Here is an 18,479-nt window from a genome sequence, read left to right as displayed (position 1 = left end):
CAGCCATCTCCAGGGAAGCAGGGCTCCGTCACTCGTAATGGTTTCTTGGGAAGAGAGATGCCATAACTCCGAACGTCCCTCCAACCCTTCCTTCTTCTTTGAAGGAAGAAGGAAGCTTTATATACTGAGCATGACGTTGTATGGTATGGAATATCTCCTTGGCCAGCCTGGGTCAGCTGTCCTGGCTGTGTCCCCTCCCAACTTCCTGTGCATCCTCAGCCTTCTCACTGGCAGCCCAGCATGAGAAGCTGGACTGTCCTTGACTACTTAGCAACAACTGAAAACATCAGCACCTTATCAACATTTTCTCATCCCAAATCCAAAACACAGCCTCACACTGGCTTCTATGAAGAAAATTAACTCTACCCTGGCTGAAACCAGGACATATACTGACATCTTTAGAAAATACAGATTCAAAATATGAAGCATTCTTAGTGCAACGAGACTGACTAGGTTTTTCCAATGAGAGGTCCAAAAGACTTTCTGTCTTGCCTGCATGCTCTTTACTCTCTGCGCTTGCTGTAAATGCAGGCTGTGCACCACGCTCATGGCGGTGGTGATTAACTTGCTGGTTTTGTTGAGCTTCCATCCTGAGAAACCCTTTTTTTCATTGTTCAAGGCAAGATCAGTTGTTAACGGAAAAACAGTTGTTATTTTATTCATCCCTTAGCAACTCCAGGAGCTTCGCCCAGGCGAGGAGTCGCCAGGCCGGCAGTGGTGCCAGCAGGACTTAGCTCTGCGAGGGCAGGCGAGGCAGCAGCAGCAGAGCCTGTGAGCTGCTGTGAGAACAGATTTAACAAATGCCGTCAAAGCAGCTGGTGGCTTCAGCCGTAGCCTTACTTTCAAACATCGTAATTGATTGGTTTGGTTATTTATTACACTTAGCTTGCTGCTTTGGGAAAAGCAACAAGCTAATAAAGGGCCAGCAGTGTGTTTTTCATTTTTTTGCTGACTGGCGTGTTTTCTGGGGGTCTCATATGCTTCAGTAAGCATGTCTTGTCTTTTCTTCTCCCTGTGATCTATCACAATCATCTGCCTCTCTCTGCTAACTCCTTTACTCCATCAACCTGTCCCGAGAGATGTCCATTTTGTTGACCATGTGAATTATTATCTTTGTTTGTCCTTTTTCATTCTAAATGCTGTTCCAGTTTCTTTGTTCTCTACCCTGCTGAGTAAGTTGTTTTGACTTTAGTGTTTTGCTGTGTCATAAGCAAGTGGCAATAACACAAGGATAGCCAAAAGCCTGGGTCTCTTCAAAACAAACTGGGAAACATTCCTCTTTATTTGGTTCAAGAACATCAACTAATGTTGCTTATGGCCTCCACAAACAGCTATGGAGCAGGAATAACGCAATAGAAAATGAGATAGTGTGTTAAAACCTAAAGAATCATGATCCTGAATACTTGGTTCTACCAATATGAACTTTGATTTATTTGGATGGTTAAATAGCTCAGCTGATGCTAAACTGTTTGTAAATGTGCTTTGCTAAAGTGAATCTGAGTTGCAGCAAAGGAATAGTCACATCACACTGCCGTGGTTGAAACGCTAAACTCAGCAAAGTAATCAAACCCTGAAAGGACTGGAGTTTGGCTTCTTTCTTTTCCCCACCAAGAAGGCCACCAGAGGTGACTTAGGACTAAGAATAAGGTGGTTTATTCTGCCACAGGAAATTCTGTTACCCACTCAGCAAGTTTGAGGGCACTTTTTGGTAGCGCTTAGCTACAGCTAGAAGGTTATGCAAGTCGAAGATTTGATGTCAAAACGTAATGAGCCAGAGGCCCCAGATGCCTTTCTATCATCTAAGTTGTTGGTGCTGAAACAGCCCAGAGAGGACACATGCAGGGTTTCCCCGAAGTGGTGTTACCATTCCGAGAGAAGGCAGACAAAAGAGTTTTATTAGCCATGGGAAATACAACCAAAGCTTCTGCAAAGAGCATGTCATGAGGCTTCCTGGGCAGTGAAAGCTGCGTGGTGGTTTACAAAATGGTACACTTTAATGATTGTTAATTGCACTGTGCTCTTTTAATACATGGGAAGCCTTCAATATCTGAATATCTACTGAGCATCATGTTGGGAGGGAGAGGGAGAAAGACATGGGGGCTTTTAGGAGCGCATTTGCTCTTTGTGAGCCACATCTTACATCTAGCTGAGCAGAGGAAAATAAAAAAGCCAGAGAAAATGTCAACAGTGGGTTCAATTGACCTGGAGACTGAGAACATCAGGAATCTCAAGCTATTTTTACAGCTTAACTTTGCTTTTAGGAACATTAACACTTCAAAGTATATGATTGTGCCTCTCGTCCATGGTTCCAAGTTTTTTCCTTGATTATGGTCATTTTTTTTTTCCCACGAGAAGAAACTTTGCATCAATTTATCATAGAACAAGGTTGATTTCTGCCTCTCCTAAAACCTTTAAACAACTGTGTGCATCAACACTTTTACACATCCCACTGAGAGTTAGAGACCCAAAACATCCACTGCTGTTACTACTTGACTTTTTAGCATGAATATGGCTGTTAGGAGGAGCAAACTGAAGACTGTATATTCCACCAGCTTGCCAATCAGATGCTGTTGGTATTTGGAAGATAGTAATGATAAACGCTTAATCAGGTGATTTACTAATAACATACCTGCTACCAGAGTGTGTTTCCAAAGTAAATCAAACTCTTTGCTCTGGTTTCAGGAAGGATTTTGTGGTTATTTCCTACCTGCAGCAGAAATCGCATGCTGTCTGTTTGCCTTATGGGTGGGAATATTTATAGGCTTTTATATTGTGCTTAGAAACATCAAATCAGAAACCCTGAATAGAACACTAGCTCCAAGGTTGTGCACTCCGTTTTCTAAATTCTTTTTAAGCCACATAGTAATCAAAATACTTTTCAAATAATTCTCTGTGTTTCTCAGATTTTTGTGCTTTTGTATGCATGGTGTGCATACATCTCATTCTCATGGGTCATCGTTGGAGACCTTCTTGCAGCCTTTCAGTACTTAAAGGGGACTTAAAAGAAAGACGGGGACAGACTTTTTAGCAGGGCCTGTTGCAACAGGACAAGGGGTAACGGTTTTAAACTAGAAGAGTGTAGATTTAGACTAGATCTAAGGAAGACATTTTTCATAACGATGGTGGTGAAACCCTGGCCCAGGTTGCCCAGAGAGGTGGTCGATGCCCCATCCCTGGAAACATCCCAGATCAGGTTGGACAGGGCTCTGAGAAATTTTCTGTAGTTGCAGATGTCCCTGCTCATGGCAGGGGGGTTGGACTAGATGGCCTTGAAGGGTCACTTCCAACCCAAACCATTCTATGGTTCTTTGATTCTATGATCTATGTGTTGATGGGATCAATGTACGCAAGAAGATTTTTGCTTTATACAAAATCTATTAATTAAAGACAAAAGTTAACATATTAATGCAAGCCTTTTATCTCTGTGTGGTAACACAGCATCTATGCTACAGACAATTCTGTCATATTTTTTACATTGGGACATTGTAAGACACTTTGAAAGCATTTAGGAATGAATGGTGACATGGAATGGTTGATTCACTTGCTCAAAGGGACGGATGATCTGCAAAAAAGCCCTAGCACTTCCAGGCTACCAGTTCTGTCATTACACTGAAACAAGATTTTCCCCTTGTTAGACATTTCCTCTCAGGTGTTTTAAAATGCATTTTACATGCCTGGAAGAAATGCTCATAGCTTTCCCACTACGCCCAAAACAATGCTGAATTCTTCACCTTCATTTTCTTGCTGTAAATAATGATCTACAAGCTACAAATTCCTCCTAAGGAGAGAAGGGGAAACAATGTCCTTTGTGGGAAACAATGGCTTTTCCATGTGTTCCTAAGGGTTTGTGTAGCACTTAGACTGTGATAGCCAAAGGACAGAGCAATTCAAATGATCTGGTAAAAAAAAAGGAAGGGACCTTTAAAAATCATCTAGCCCACTGGCTCAATTCCTGCTTGAACCTGTAATGCCCAGTATAAGCTCATGCAAGTCATTGAAATGTGAAGACATCTGGTAGATGGAGCTGGGATTAAGCACTTAGGGCCAGCAGAGGCATACGGACTGCTTGCTGTCTAGGATTGCCTGAGTTTGGAGGAGTGAAGAGTTGTCATTCTGCATTGAACTACAAGCTTCCGTGTGGTTAAACATGGGAGCTCACACATGCCCCGATCACCTGAGCCCCTGACCCTGTAACAGCTCAGCAGCACCTGGGTGACACTCTGGTCCATGGAGAGGTCCAGACTGGGTGGCGTTCTCAGGCAGCACCCAGTTCTGAGCTTAGCACCAAAACTGCTGGCGGAGGGGTGCACGAAATGCCTGCTAGGGCTTGTGAAGCTGTGAGCACAGAGTAAGTGAATTAACTCACAATTGCATTTTAACACCCAAACAAGTGAACTGAGTCGGTCCTTTAATGTGCTGCAGTTCTCTTTTTCCTTTCTGTGAAGTAGACGTAACAGATTCCTACCTGATGAGGTTTTATGAGGTTAATAGCTATGAAGTGCCCAGGCATTCTGGTGATGAGGGTCATATAAACACAAAGATGTTATGCCAACACATCAATGTCAAATGCTTGATGCAAATTCCTTGTTCCTGGTCTGATTTCCTCTCTTCCCTTGCACAGTTTCTCTGCCAAGTAAATATACTCCTTTCAGGTGAAAGTATTGGCCACTCTGCCTGAAGTAACCTGATTGAATTACCAGTTGTGTTGGTAGTGTTCCCTCTTGGTATGTGTACCCATACAAAAATGTTTTGAGTTTTGAATGGGTCATCGGGAGACCTTCCTTGCTGTGCTTGCTTGTTGTTTTAGGAGAGTTTTAGGAGTTTTAAGAGAGTATTTTCTTTCTTAATGGTTAAGACTTTGTTAACAAACCCAGTCCCTGCTCACATGGTAAAAGGAGAGTTTTGCTCTCCATTGTGTTTTGTGATATTGTAGTAGTGCAGAGAAGCTTACTCATGTTAACAAATGGTAGATGACCTAACTGAGACTGAAGGGAAAAAAATCACTGATTTTGCTAAACATGCTGTTTTGGAGAACTACTCAGATTACTTTTCAGTCATCTTGAAAAGATTGTCCCTGATGCACGGGTTTAAATAAACTAACCTCTTGTCCCTGACAGTGTTTGCCAAGCTCAGATGTATCTTTGTGAATAAAATGAGAGCAATAGGCAATGGAAATAATCTCTTTCTTTCCTGGTGTTGTTTATGTTAAATGGCTGTGATGCTAGTGCCATTGTACAGTTTCTTCGAGAAATTATAGTGTAAAATATCAAGGCATTCCCTTAAAAAAGAAATGTCATTCAAAGTGTAGCAAATATCGGATCATTTAGCTGTGTAGAGCCTGAAGCTAAACTGGGTACTGACTGAGTATGAAATGTTTGTGTTGGGGACGGAAGAACCGATACAAGAAGCCACATTCTTTTGCTTTATATTTTCAGAGGGCAAGTATTAGTTGTATAAGCATATGATTTTCCATACTCCTCATACATGTGTTTTGCTTTTTAAGTATTCTGTCTTGTTGCTTAACTTCACTTGTCTTTATGTAATGCCTTGAGATGGATTCACGTGTGCACTGGATGACTTTGCATGGCCGGGAAACCTACAGATAGTTATGCCCTGATATCACACAAATCTAAGTGGTGCTGTTTGTTTTCAAATCTTGAGGATGTGTCTTTGATCTGAATAGGAGAAGCTGAGTTGTACTAAGGAGTGCTCACCGTCGCTCGCATTCCTGGTGCTGAGCACAAAGGCATGTGTGCAAGATGGATCTTAAATTGCCTTAGTTTTCACTTAGTCTTATTCGGGAAAAACTGTCAGATATACAGTGCTTCTGTATATAAGTGGTAGGTTAAAAAAAACGACCAAAAACCAACTTATATAATACACTATGAATACAGCAAAGCAAACCAGCGTGCAGTTTCCTGGGATTTATTGGTATGTTGATAAATAATGCTCCTTGTATTTTGTGTTCACCATATTGTTACCCCAGCCTTGGGAGCTTTCTGAAACACTGTGCCTGGTTATTCTCTCAGGCAGACCACGAGTCGGGAGCGGTTCTCCTGGAAGAAGCAGAGTGATCCAAAACAAGTTTAAGTGGGTGGAAAGACCTAGGAAGTTGGTATAGTAGAAGCAGCAGGGGCTGTCTAATTACATGAATCCCATTCTTGTCCTGAAGCAATGACCACTACTAAGGCAGGGAAGCGAGGGTTTAGAAAGTGCCCCTGTAGTTCTGAAATTCTCCCAAGCAGAAAAAGATGACTTTTCTCATTGCTCACCACAGCCATGCACCTGTTTGGCCTAAACTGGCACCTGCAGCCGATGGAAGGGCAGATGTATGAAATCACGGAAGACACAGCCAGCAGTTGGCCAGTGCCAACGGACGTCTCCTTATATCCTTCGGGGGGCACAGGGTTAGAGTTACCTGACAGGAAAGGCAAAGGAACCAGTGAAGGTATGGTTGGTGTGTGTCCATGTTGTGAGTCTTCTGTCTGCCTCTGAACTCCAGCCATCCAATCTCATGTTCCATTATCCTAAATGCTGCCATCATCAGGTGCTTTTTCCAGTCTTTCACATCTAGAACTAGTAGTCGTCGGTCTTGTTTCCATATGTTTTGAAGTTTCATACCCTTTTAATGTGCACTAATGTGATAAAACTGTGTGCAATCCTCACCACACATCTAAGGCGTTCTCCAGGTGGAACCATCTGTACCATACCTCACAGGCCACAGAAGGCCATCATGAAAACCCTGCCACAAGTGTCTTGAAAATTAAATTGTGTCTTGAAAATTAAACAGCTCCTGGAGCATTGGATCAAGCTTTCTCTACAACAGTACGAAAATATTTGGGTTTGCCTACTTGTTGCCACCTAGTACCAAACATTTTGAGGACCAAAATATTTACTAAGAGCTATTACACTGTGAGTTTTGGCACTCCAGAGTTGGACATCTCTTTGCAAAAGTAGCCAGATAAAAGACCTGACTCCACAAAGTATCATGATGTTGACAGCTTGCATTTTAACTGAAATTAGAAGCAATTGATGGTTTCTCAATTCACAAGTGTATTATCCAGCAGCTTTACATCTTACTGTGCTTTGTACAGAGGCAGCACTGCCAAACGTACCTGTTACCTCTGCAAAGCAAAGGTGTTTTATCCCTCCCAAGACTTAACCGGAGAAATGAGAAATTCAAATTTTCAGAAAGCTTTTTTGTTTGTGTCAAGCTTCTTTAGATGAGGTTAACAGATCTCAGAAAAATTGAAGTCATTGGCTATTTTTGGTAATTAATTAGGGGGAGGAAGGTTTGTATGTAAGAGATAAGAAGAATGCTACTGTTCTGGCAACTCACTGAATTCAAAAGTGTCTACACAGTTCTCTAGACTTTGGCTGAGAGCCTATGTTTACATGTTTAATTTAAATTAATTATAGTATTTTTTTCTTTAAGAGCTTATCTGTCTTTATTAGTCCAAATAAAGGCCATAATTATGTTTGTTCCTTAAAACAGTATATTTACTAGCAACTGATGGCTGACATCAAGTCGCTACAAGGAAAAATCAGCTAAACAGGTTATTCTCAGCAAACCTTACTAGACAGTACAGCAAGCTGCAGATATCCCTGCTGTTGTATTAAAAAATATTTCACGACAGATCATTTCCCCCCCCCCCAACTTGCCATATGTTTCATTTTTGAAACATTTAATTTTGATCTGTCCTTTTCCTTTTAAAAGTCAAAATGAACACAAATTCTGTGATTCTGTGATTCTGTGGATGTATCCAAAACTGCCGTCCAAGTCAAAGACCTCCACTTGATTTCTTTTTCAGCCATGCTTACAGTGACATCAGTAGAACTTTTGAACCAAAAGGCTCTGTTAGAAGAGAAATTTGGGAAATACTCTAGTTATGTCATTAAAAGATCCCTTGAGTTAGCACTTTGTATAGATCTTAGGGAATCTGTAGGCTTTAGGGGAGGATATTTTGTCCTGAGTGAAAAACACATCAGAACAACATCTTTATTGCAGGAGTAACACTGTCCAGCCTTAAAATATATCTCTCTCCCCATCGGGTGACTATGCAACTAATTCTGGACTAGCAGCATTGCACAGCTGCTAATCTAAACCAGAAGGTATATGATTGAAATTTATTAAAAAATGGACTGATTGAAATATATTTGAAAGTCTTCTCGATCACAGTGTAATAGGCTGGGATGTGTTTGAATAGCCTTAGAGCTGATCTGAATGAATCATTACCAATATCTTGCCAGTTCTCAGTAACAGTCATTCCTTCTCATCTGTGGCAGTGCTCCTGCACAGCATTTACCTGTGTTTAAGCCCATCCTCTTCAGCAAAGCGCTTAATCACATGCTTACATTTAAGCACAGAATTAACTAACTGATTGAAGTCAGAGAAATATAAGTCTGTTCTTAAGTGTTTTGATGAGTCAGGGTACCTTGCTATCAAAAAATACAAGCAGATTCAGCCAGGGCTGAAATGAAATAGATCATTTTGATATCCAAATAAATTAGGAATAGTTGCTACGGCAACTAAAAAGTTCAAGGTAATGTGTGGAAAGAGCAAAGTAATTGACAGCCCAATTAAGAATTCAGACCTGAAGTTAATTTTAAGGAGTCAGATATTCTGATTAAAACCTAATTTCTGATTAGAAGCTGAAATGGCTTTCTTATTGTACTTTCTTTACGAAGTCCATAGGGCCTGATCCTGCTGTAGGTTAAAACCTGATGAAACACAGAGGGATTTCAGGGGCTGAATTCAGCCTGGTGAAGAGAGCCTTTCTTCGGATGTCTGTATCAGGATAAATGTCAACCATGGGCAACGTGATAGAACAGCTTTTAGGATATCAGCTTCTCAGACATACGGCTGTCCACCAAGAGGAGACATAAACTTTGTAACTGTGTGTACAAACAATTATTTCTGTGAAATTGTCTTTTGCAATCACAGAAGCATTTTTTCTTGCATGAGCAAGCGCTGCTCTCCGTACAGGCAGAATACGTATTGTGCTCTTTTTCTCCAGGCTCTCTCATGCATAGCAACATCTATTATATTAAATTCTCACAGTCTTTATTAATGAACAATCAGGGTGCACATCAAATACTTTAGGTTTTCATCTGAATTTTTAAGAATCTCTAAAATATGTCAGTAGTAATTGCAAAAATATATCCTTCATTTGAACCAAAACATGTGATGTCTTTAGCTCTTTTTTAATAGAATCCTGAATCTTTTCATCTTACAATAATGGAATAAGAAACTTTGCATAAGGACACGAGAACTGTTTCCTTTAATCCTGACAGTGTGAAAAGTAATTTTTAGTATGCCAAATAAATATCAACAATGCAGTTGATAAAGTGATTTCCTTTGGAATCAAGCTAGTTGATTTTCATTGTACAGTTGTATTCGATCAGGACAAAATGATTCGGAAAGAATGTCCATTTACCTAAGCTGCTTCTGATTATCTCTATTAATACACACTTTGACTAAAAAAGGATAAAAAAGTCATCAGATTTTCCCCCTGTATTTATTTGAATGCAATGAGCGAAGGTAAATGAGGATCTTATAAAATTACGACTACCTTTTTTTCTATCAATGCGTATACACACTGTGCTGTTATGCATAAAATTTCTGCCACAAGATAGCCCAGAAATGAAGCGTGCCATCAAGTCCCACTCCAACAGCGTACTTAAGCAGTTGCTAACTTTAAATCAGGGGTTAGTCTTATAGGGACCAAAAGTTCTGCTAAAAAATTTTACATAATTAAAAAAAAAAAAGAAAAATTCTCCATTCTACAAAGAAACACCTCCAGAGACTTCTTTTGTTAACAGTTAATATGCATATAATTTCTGTATGGATTTTCAGAGACAGCTAACAATTTGCATCTGTTTCTCCTAGAGAGTTTATTCTGGGATGGTATATGGAGAAGTTTAGGAAATATTATAGAAAAAAAATAAGGAAAATTATGTAATATTAAAGGAAATATTAGAATTTGAAACAATAAAAATTGTTGAAAGGTTGTTCTACCAATCACCTTTTCAACATGACAAGCAAATTCTAAGACTATTTGACTTGAATTCATGGTGGGTGGGAAAAGATATTTTTGTTTCCCATTTCCCAAGTGTACGTTCTGGAAGAAAAAAATCTCACAAAATGATTCTGCTACAAAAGATTGTATGTACTTGAAAGTTTCTTCCTCGTTTTGTTAGAATCCTTGATCTGAGAAACACAGAGTAGTGTGCTGTAATGGCACGGAGATGAGCTAACAAATTTATTTGAATTTCTAAAATTAATAATTAGTCCTTGTTGGTAACATGGTGCTCTTCTTACTAAAGCCAAAATATTTCAGGTGACACTACTGCATACTTTTCAACTAGAAGTGTCCTTAAATAAAGGCTGTTTGCTAAGCAGTTGCCTTCTTCATCGTCTTTATGCACTGCAGGTAAAGCTGTGGCCACTGCTTATAGCACAGGCTGAAAAGGTAACCTTCTGGCATTTTAGTTTTCATTCTGCCCCTCATTCCCTGGGCTTCCTTTGGGTCCAGATTTTTCAAAGCAAGCACCAGTTCTGAGAATTGTGAATGTATGAATTTCTAACCTGGAATTTTTCAGATGTGTTTTCCAGGGATGCCGAACTCCCTGCTGACTCCCTTGGACATTATGGCATGTACTGATTGCCATCCGGATACCCAGGCTCTCCAACCTGGTGGTCACTTTAAGGAACAGATGCCTCCATTTGCTTGTCTTCTGAAAGAAGATGAATAATCATAACACACTTTACAGATTGTATTGAAACCCAGTTTAAACCTCTCATGTTTCTTAGTAGATATTACTCAAGTGCAGGGTATGATTTTCTTCATTTTTCTCAGTCCTTTTTTTTCCTTAGCTTTTTTTGGACTGTTGAACAAATTTAAAATACTATTACAACTGTCAAGAATTAATTTCACAGAGAAACATTTTCCTTTCCCCACTTAATTGTCATTCATGCTGCTGTTCTCCACACTACCATTCCATCCTGTGACACGTCTACCTCACTCTTACTACACTTTGCTAATTTAACCGTGACTTCTCCGTCCGTGAACTTACATTCATTTAGCATATAATGTCAAATGATTTATTCTTATCTTCAGAATGTAATTACACACTCTCTAATGTTGAAATTTAAACAAAAGGACGTTTTTCTCCAGGTTGCTCTTCCCATGTTCATGTTTTCAAACAAAACAGTTACTGAAGCCAGGAATAACCCTGCCAGTTTTTCTCCCATAATCATATGGATTGGCTAGATAAAGTACCCTGAAGACCTCAGGACACTAATAGACTGTTTCTCAAGATCAGTGTCAGAGATACCAGTATGACTGGATTACTTCTAGGATCTAAGGCTAATCTAAGATTTTTGTTCCTGTGTTTTGGCAGGAAAGCCCAGTAGTTTCTTTCCAGACGACAGTTTTATAGACTCTGGAGAAATTGATGTTGGCAGACGAGCCACACAGAAGATCCCTCCTGGTATCTTTTGGAGATCTCAGGTGTTCATCGACCACCCAGTGCATCTGAAATTCAATGTGTCTTTAGGAAAGGCTGCTCTGGTTGGCATCTATGGCAGAAAAGGCCTCCCACCATCACATACACAGGTAATGGGACCTCATTTCAATCAAATAAGTTGACTTAAATTCTATGTTCTTATGGTTTATTGTTTTATTTCAGCTATTTCTTTCAAGAATTTGTTGCATGCTTGCAAGGTGTTAAAGGTCATCTATTCAGAGAAAGATAATCAAGTGACAGATGCAAAATTTGCACACATTAACCTGGTGGGCTGTTGGCACAGGCAAAGCAGGCAGTTGTCTAAGGCAGCAAGCTGCCAGAGAAGGAAAAGGGTTTTGTGGGCTGGTGGTCACTGAGGGTATCAGCTCGTTGCTCCTAGCAGCATAAGCTACCACCTTTTTCATCTCATGCAGCAGCAGCCACACTCAAACTACATCAGAAGGAATCATCTCTTAAGCGGTCTCATGTATCTCAGGTCCGTCCTCCTCTTTCAGCCTCTGCATTTCCCCTCTCATGGTAAGAGCAGCAAGACCCTAGTTGCTCACCCTCATGGGAGCAAGATTCTTGATTCAGTCTTCTGTGCTGAAATGCCTTGGGCCATCCCTTCACATTATGCACGTTGACTGTCAGATTAGACTGAGATTGGTCAGGCCTAAGTGATTGGTGTATAACCAAACAAAATCAAGTTCCTACAGAAAGCCAGCGGCTTACTTAGGCAGAAATCAAGACATAATTATTATTCTGTAGGACTAAAATGAAAGCCGTTGCTTTTCTTGACACACCTTGGCAAAAACCATGTCAAGAAATCACTTTCTGGGAAAACCTCTGAAGAACCATCCCCTTAAATAAGGATTTTATACATTATTTTCTCTACTTTCCATTTGAGTTTCTAAGCTGCTCTTAACCAGACTGATTAATACATAAGGGCATAACTCTCACTGGCAATGCAAAGCATCTTACTCCCACTTGCATCAGCAAGTTATCAAAGTATTACCAGTTTTATTTTAATGTTGTAACTTACCCTTGCCTTCCACTATCAACTGAAAAGCCTAGTAACCAACACAAATATTTGAGATTTACAGAAATACCCTGCCTTTATTTTCTTTTTGAACAAATATGTTTATTACAATCTTTCTGAGTAATATGGTATTGTCTACATATGAACAAACCTGCAACTTATTTATGTCAAAGAGGTGTTGTAAATCTACACCTTTTCTGCCTACTTTTCTGCAGAATTAAAATATTTCAATAGGATCAGCGGGTCATAAATTCGGTGACATAGTAGTGCTGTTGTTGCTCATTTTTAATCAGTATCTTTACAGGGAGACTCAAACATTTAAAACTTGAAACTCCTGCATTATTTAAATAAAAACTCGTCATGGTCACATAATACTAACTGCAGAGCAGAAGTCCGTTTTGATTTTATTTTTTTATTATCATTTATTATGAAGAGTTTCAATTGTTTAAATAACAAATGTAAAATTTAACACCAAAACCTCAAGTCTATTGAACTTAAAGCAAAATCTTCAAATGTAGCAGGGCACTATACCCAACGGTAGTAATATTTTACGCAATTAAGAAGCCCACACTGACTTCACCATTGCTGCTGTTTTTTCTTTACCTTCATTTGTGCTGAGATATTCTGAGGGTTTTGTCAGTGTCAGGACCTTTCCTATTTAAAATAGCATAGTGTGTATCACTTGAAGCCTCAGCTGAGAATGAGACGCTGAATGTGGGATGTGGCACATGTTTGACAATATTATGTGCTGTAGGAGGCAATGTACTTGCTCAGAATCCTTGCAAGTGCTGCTTTTTTGGGAGCTGCCAAGTATATAAAAAAAATCATCATCTGGACCAAAACATCACCAGAAATGACCAGAGGGACATTTTTATACAAACAATAAAAATCATGGTATGCTAATAGAAACAGATCACAAAACCCACCCTGTTCTGAAGATATAACTTAATGAAGCTGCAGATATTGAATCAATATTGATTTATTACTTATTAATATTTAATTTGGTTTTTTAATTATGCCTTTGCTTAGATTTATTATTTTATAAACCTGCTGTCAATTAAAGCATTGTTCTCCTTCTGCATATTGATATATGATGTTTAACCTCACCATAGTTTATTAGTCTTATGAGTCTTAGGAGTCTTTAAATAAATAACCTGTTTTCTGTGTTGAAATTGTAAACTTGTCACTCATAGTTAATACATATTACACAAATCTCATCTTTTCTTTTGCATAATCCAGGGTACCTGCTGCACCCCATAAATCTACCCAATGAGTTCTATATTTCCAAATTCTGTAAGGAATTTCATAAACAAAACTTTGGTAAAATATATGCTTAGATCAGTGATAGTCTCACTCAGAATAATTTAATAAAGAGTCAATTCTTTTCACCAGCCTATCTTTTTGATAGCAATAGTAAAACTTTAGCTGATAATCAGGTTTTCTTCTATGTTAGATAATTAGGTATTTATCCCATTTAGATAATCCACCTTCTGTAGTGTGAGCCTTAACATAGTCTATTGTCTTTCAGGAGCTTTGAATTGATTCCGAGGCTGTAGAGCCTTAGCATATATTCCTGAATTTGGTAAAATATTAAAAGTCATGTTTATCCATGCTAAACAACTGACTATTCCAGATTCTCTCTGGGAAAATTTCTCTGCCTGTGGTGATCTGTCTTCTCGCTGAGGTTGCCAACAGCCATGGACACCGATAAGTAGGAAGAAAATGCAAGCTCCAAATTTCATTAGGCTTAGAAATAGAGCCTGCAGAAGCCTAAAATATTTTACTGTTAACTAAAGGCATTTCTTCTAGTTATTCTCAACAAATCATAACAGAAGTTACACAGTTTTATTATGGCCTATTAGATTTAACCTTCCCAGATCAAATAATTTTTTAAACTCTTTTTAACCTAGGCCAAATATTGTTAAATCATAAATTTTAGGGACTGGCCATCACAGCTTGTGGGAGGCATTTTTCCATTTGCACAATTTGAATCTATTAAGATGGTATTTTATCTACAATTTCTTTGCTTGCAGTAAATCTAATTGCATATTAAAGTTCTCTGAATGTATTAAAATGCAATAAAACACAACCCATTTGTGGTTCAATTAATATTTACAACTATGAACTAGTAACTTTGCAAAGTCATCAACATCCACAGCTGCATCTTGCAAATATTTATGAAAATAAACTTACTTTTGGCAGGAAGCCCCAAGTAGACATAACCCAGGTTGGACTACAACAACAGCAGCTCACCGTAGCTGGGTGCCATGAAATTTTTTTCATCTCACTAAGGTTTAAGCATCTACATGTAGCAAGAAACGGATGCTCGTAAGGCACAATCCATGGGACATTTGGAGCCAGATGAGACCACCAAAATGCTCAGAGGGCAGGAACAGCTCTGCTGTGAGGACGGGCTGGGAGAGCTGGGGGGGCTCAGCCTGGAGCAGAGAAGGCTCCGGGGAGACCTTCCTGCAGCTGCCAGGGCTGAGAGGGGCTGAGGAGAAAGGTGGGGACAGACTTTTTAGCAGGGCCTGTAGCGATAGGCCAAGGGGTAAAGGTTTTAAACTGAAAGAAGGTAGATTTAGGCTAGATCTAAGGAAGAAATTTTTGACAACGATGGTGGTGAACCACTGGCCCAGGGTGCCCAGAGAGGTGGTCGATGCCCCATCCCTGGAACCATCCCAGGTCAGGCTGGACGGGGCTCTGAGCAACCTGCTCTAGTTGGGGATGTCCCTGCTCATTGCAGGGGGTTGGACTAGATGGCCTTGAAAGGTCCCTTCCAACCCAAAGTTTCTATGATCCTGTGGTTTCTTAGATGTCAACTTTAGCATGAGGCAGATTCCATTCTAGAAGTGTCTCTTTCTTTGACTGCAGTCCAGTGGTTCTAGAAAACTAATTCAAGCTGACACAGAGATGTCAGCACTTGGTGAGATGAACTTTACCAATAGTGCCCGCGATTACCTGTACCTTTTAAAAATCTAGTCAATCTGTCCCATTATGCTCCGAAATGGAAATGGAAATATGCAGCTTTTTCTCTTACTAGTTTTAACTTCCTTATTACACCTGGCCAATGTGTTCCTCAGTCAGACTCATCCCCGATGAGACATTCCCAGCAACCAAACAGCACCGTGACATCCTCTGTCACTGCCCTTCTCAGCTGTGTCAGTCATACCCACACTGAGAGCCGATGAGGAATCAGCCTAAGCTCATACTCAGAGGGTCTACAAATATCTGACTCACACAGTGTCATTCAAACCAACCTCTCACCAGTATCATCTTAAACTTAAAATCATTAAATCATTATATTTTTTCATAACAGAAACTTATATTTTTAATTATCTATTTTTAGATTTTATATTTACATTACATTCTTAGATTTTATAGTTTTGTGTCGTATATTTTTATAATTTGTGTTTACATTGTATTTCTTCAAAACAGAAAAACTGTCTCTGACAAAGCTAACTTGGATGGACACCCAAAAGGAATGCCCTTTGCAGGTGTAACATATTTAACGTTTTCAGAAGACACTTCAGCACCAAATTTGAGTGATCTATATAATATAACAGAACAAAAAAAACTAAAGCAAGGCTCAAAACTTATTTCAATCCAAATAGATAGTTAGAAATATAGTAACTAACATATTCTAGGGACAAATTTTGTCATTTCATGTGCAAGCCATGCCATATATAGTTTATTTCTCAAAAGGTTGCTGGAAATAATACACACTTTTAATTTCTTTTTACTTAGCAATGACTGCAGACAAAAGAACTTGTCATTAATTCTTTATGTTGATTGACTTTGAAGACCATACCAGACAACGTAATAACAGAAGCATCCAAATTTTGTTACAGTAAAGTCAAAAGGGATAAGAAGCCTAAATATTGTTGCCACACTCAGCCAACACTCAGCAACTATTCAGTGCAGAAGCATTTACTCGTACAAAAATAAGTGTCATTTTTTCTTTCTGCTCGTTTTCCTCCTTCCTGCCAAAGGCTAAAAGCTTATTTGACCAACTGGATGTGAGAGGCAAAACCAAGTGAAGTCAGGGAATAGGAAAGCTAAGCTATGCCTCAGATGCTGGATTCTGCTCGCAAGATGTCCTGGTCACCTAAAGGCATGATAAAAGTCAGATTAGATAAGGTTCACAACATTTGTGATGTCTGCTAGGCGTGTATCTAACTCATCCCATTAATGTATTACCAGACAAAATACAATTATCGTAGAAAGTCTGTGGAAAGTTATTTAAACAGGGAACTAAAGGTAGTTGCAACACCAGTAGCAAAATCAAAGCAGTTGCTCTGCTGAAGTTAACCTGGCAAAAAATACCTAAGTCCCTTTGAGGAAAACTTCCAAAAGCCACTCCCTAAATGGGACTTTTATATATTACTTTATCACTTTTCCATCTTCATGTTCTATGATCTTTTAACCACTTTTGCTATTACTTTAAGATAAAACCCTTGCTGACTAAGCAAAATACTTCTGCAAAACCTCTACCACAATTTACTTACAGATACCTTTTATCTTTTCCTTGGTGATCCTCGGTCCCCCAAAACACCCTTCTCTCTACATTGGAGAGATATGGATTTGATGGGTAGACTCTTGGGTGGATGAGGAATTGGTTGGATGGTGGCATCCAGAGGGTAGTGGCCAACAGTTCAATGTCCAGATGGAGATCAATGACAAGAGGTGTCCCTCAGCGGTCCATATTGGGACCAGCACTCTTTAATATCTTCATTAATGACACAGACAGTGGGGTCGAGTGCACCCTCAGCAAGTTGGCAGGTGACACCAAGCTGAGTGCTGCGGTTGACACACCTGAGGGACAGGATGCCATCCAGAGGGACCTGGACAAGCTCGAGGAATGGGCCCAAGTGAACATCATGAGGTTCAACAAGGCCAAGGGCAGGGTCCTGCACCTGGGTCAGGGCAACCCCCGGAATCAATCGAGGCTGGGGGATGAAGGGATGAAGAGCAGCCCTGCTGAGAAGGACTTGGGGGTCCTGGTGGGTGAAAAGCTGGACAGGAGCTGGCAATGTGCGCTCACAGCGCTCTGGTGAGACCCCCCTGCAGGGCTGCATCCAGCTCTGGAGCCTTCGGCACAGCAGAAACATGGATCTGGGCCAGAGGAGGCCCCAGCAATGCTCCGAGGGCTGGAACATCTCTGCTGAGAGGACAGACTGGGAGAGCTGGGGGAGTTCAGCCTGGAGCAGAGAAGGCTCCGGGGAGACCTTCCTGCAGCTGCCAGGGCTGAGAGGGGCTGAGGAGAAAGATGGGGACAGACTGTTTAGCAGGGCCTGTTGTGACAGGACAAGGGGTGATGGTTTTAAACTAAAAGAGGGCAGATTTAGACTGAATCTAAGGAAGAAATTTTTGACAACAAGGGTGGTGAAGCACTGGCCCAGGTTGCCCAGAGAGGTGGGAGATGCCCCATTCCTGGAAACAGCCCAGGTCAGGCTGGACGGGGCTCTGAGCAACCTGCTCTAGTTGGGGATGTCCCTGCTCATGGCAGGGGGTTGGACTAGATGGCCTTGAAAGGTCCCTTCCAACCCAAACTGTTCTATGATTCTATGACCCGTAGCAATTCTGGCAAACAACCCAGTTAGGCTAGATACATTTTTCTGTCTATTTTCCTTATTAGCCAAGACACAAAGGTGGTAACACATAAGCTTCTTATCATCACAGTTGCAGTGCAATTTAGGCATGGTCTCTGGACCTCATGTTTCCCTGCTGATGTTTCTACAGAATGAGAACACATCAGTAAGGTGAATATGCTCCAAGTCATGTTTTAAATAAAGATGATTTCTCATTTCCTGTAATTACAGAGAAATACATTCATACACCAGCTATTTCCAAAATGGTTACTTGCAGGTAGTCCAGGAACATGCTTGAGTTACCACAGAAAATCCTGTTTATGTTTCTTCTTGTTCTGGTT

The 18,479-nt window shown here is 40.1% G+C and overlaps 1 protein-coding gene across 1 annotated transcript in view; it reads left to right on the top strand.

The window, feature by feature from the left end:
- Positions 1 to 18,479, top strand: part of LOC104618471 (teneurin-4-like) — a gene marked incomplete at both ends in the record, with an annotated part of 70,742 nt that overhangs the window by 24,419 nt on the left and 27,844 nt on the right. Inside the window, 2 exons of the mRNA XM_010284071.1 lie at positions 6,278 to 6,448; positions 11,404 to 11,618. Of these exons, the coding sequence (XP_010282373.1) occupies positions 6,278 to 6,448; positions 11,404 to 11,618 (386 nt within the window). The remainder of the gene's footprint in view (positions 1 to 6,277; positions 6,449 to 11,403; positions 11,619 to 18,479) is intronic.

This window comes from Phaethon lepturus, unplaced genomic scaffold (assembly GCF_000687285.1).
Source record: "Phaethon lepturus isolate BGI_N335 unplaced genomic scaffold, ASM68728v1 scaffold15373, whole genome shotgun sequence".
In the NCBI taxonomy this organism is placed as follows: domain Eukaryota; kingdom Metazoa; phylum Chordata; class Aves; order Phaethontiformes; family Phaethontidae; genus Phaethon; species Phaethon lepturus.
The sequence above is the reverse complement of the archived record's forward strand: the minus strand, read 5'-3'. Positions and strand labels throughout refer to the sequence as shown.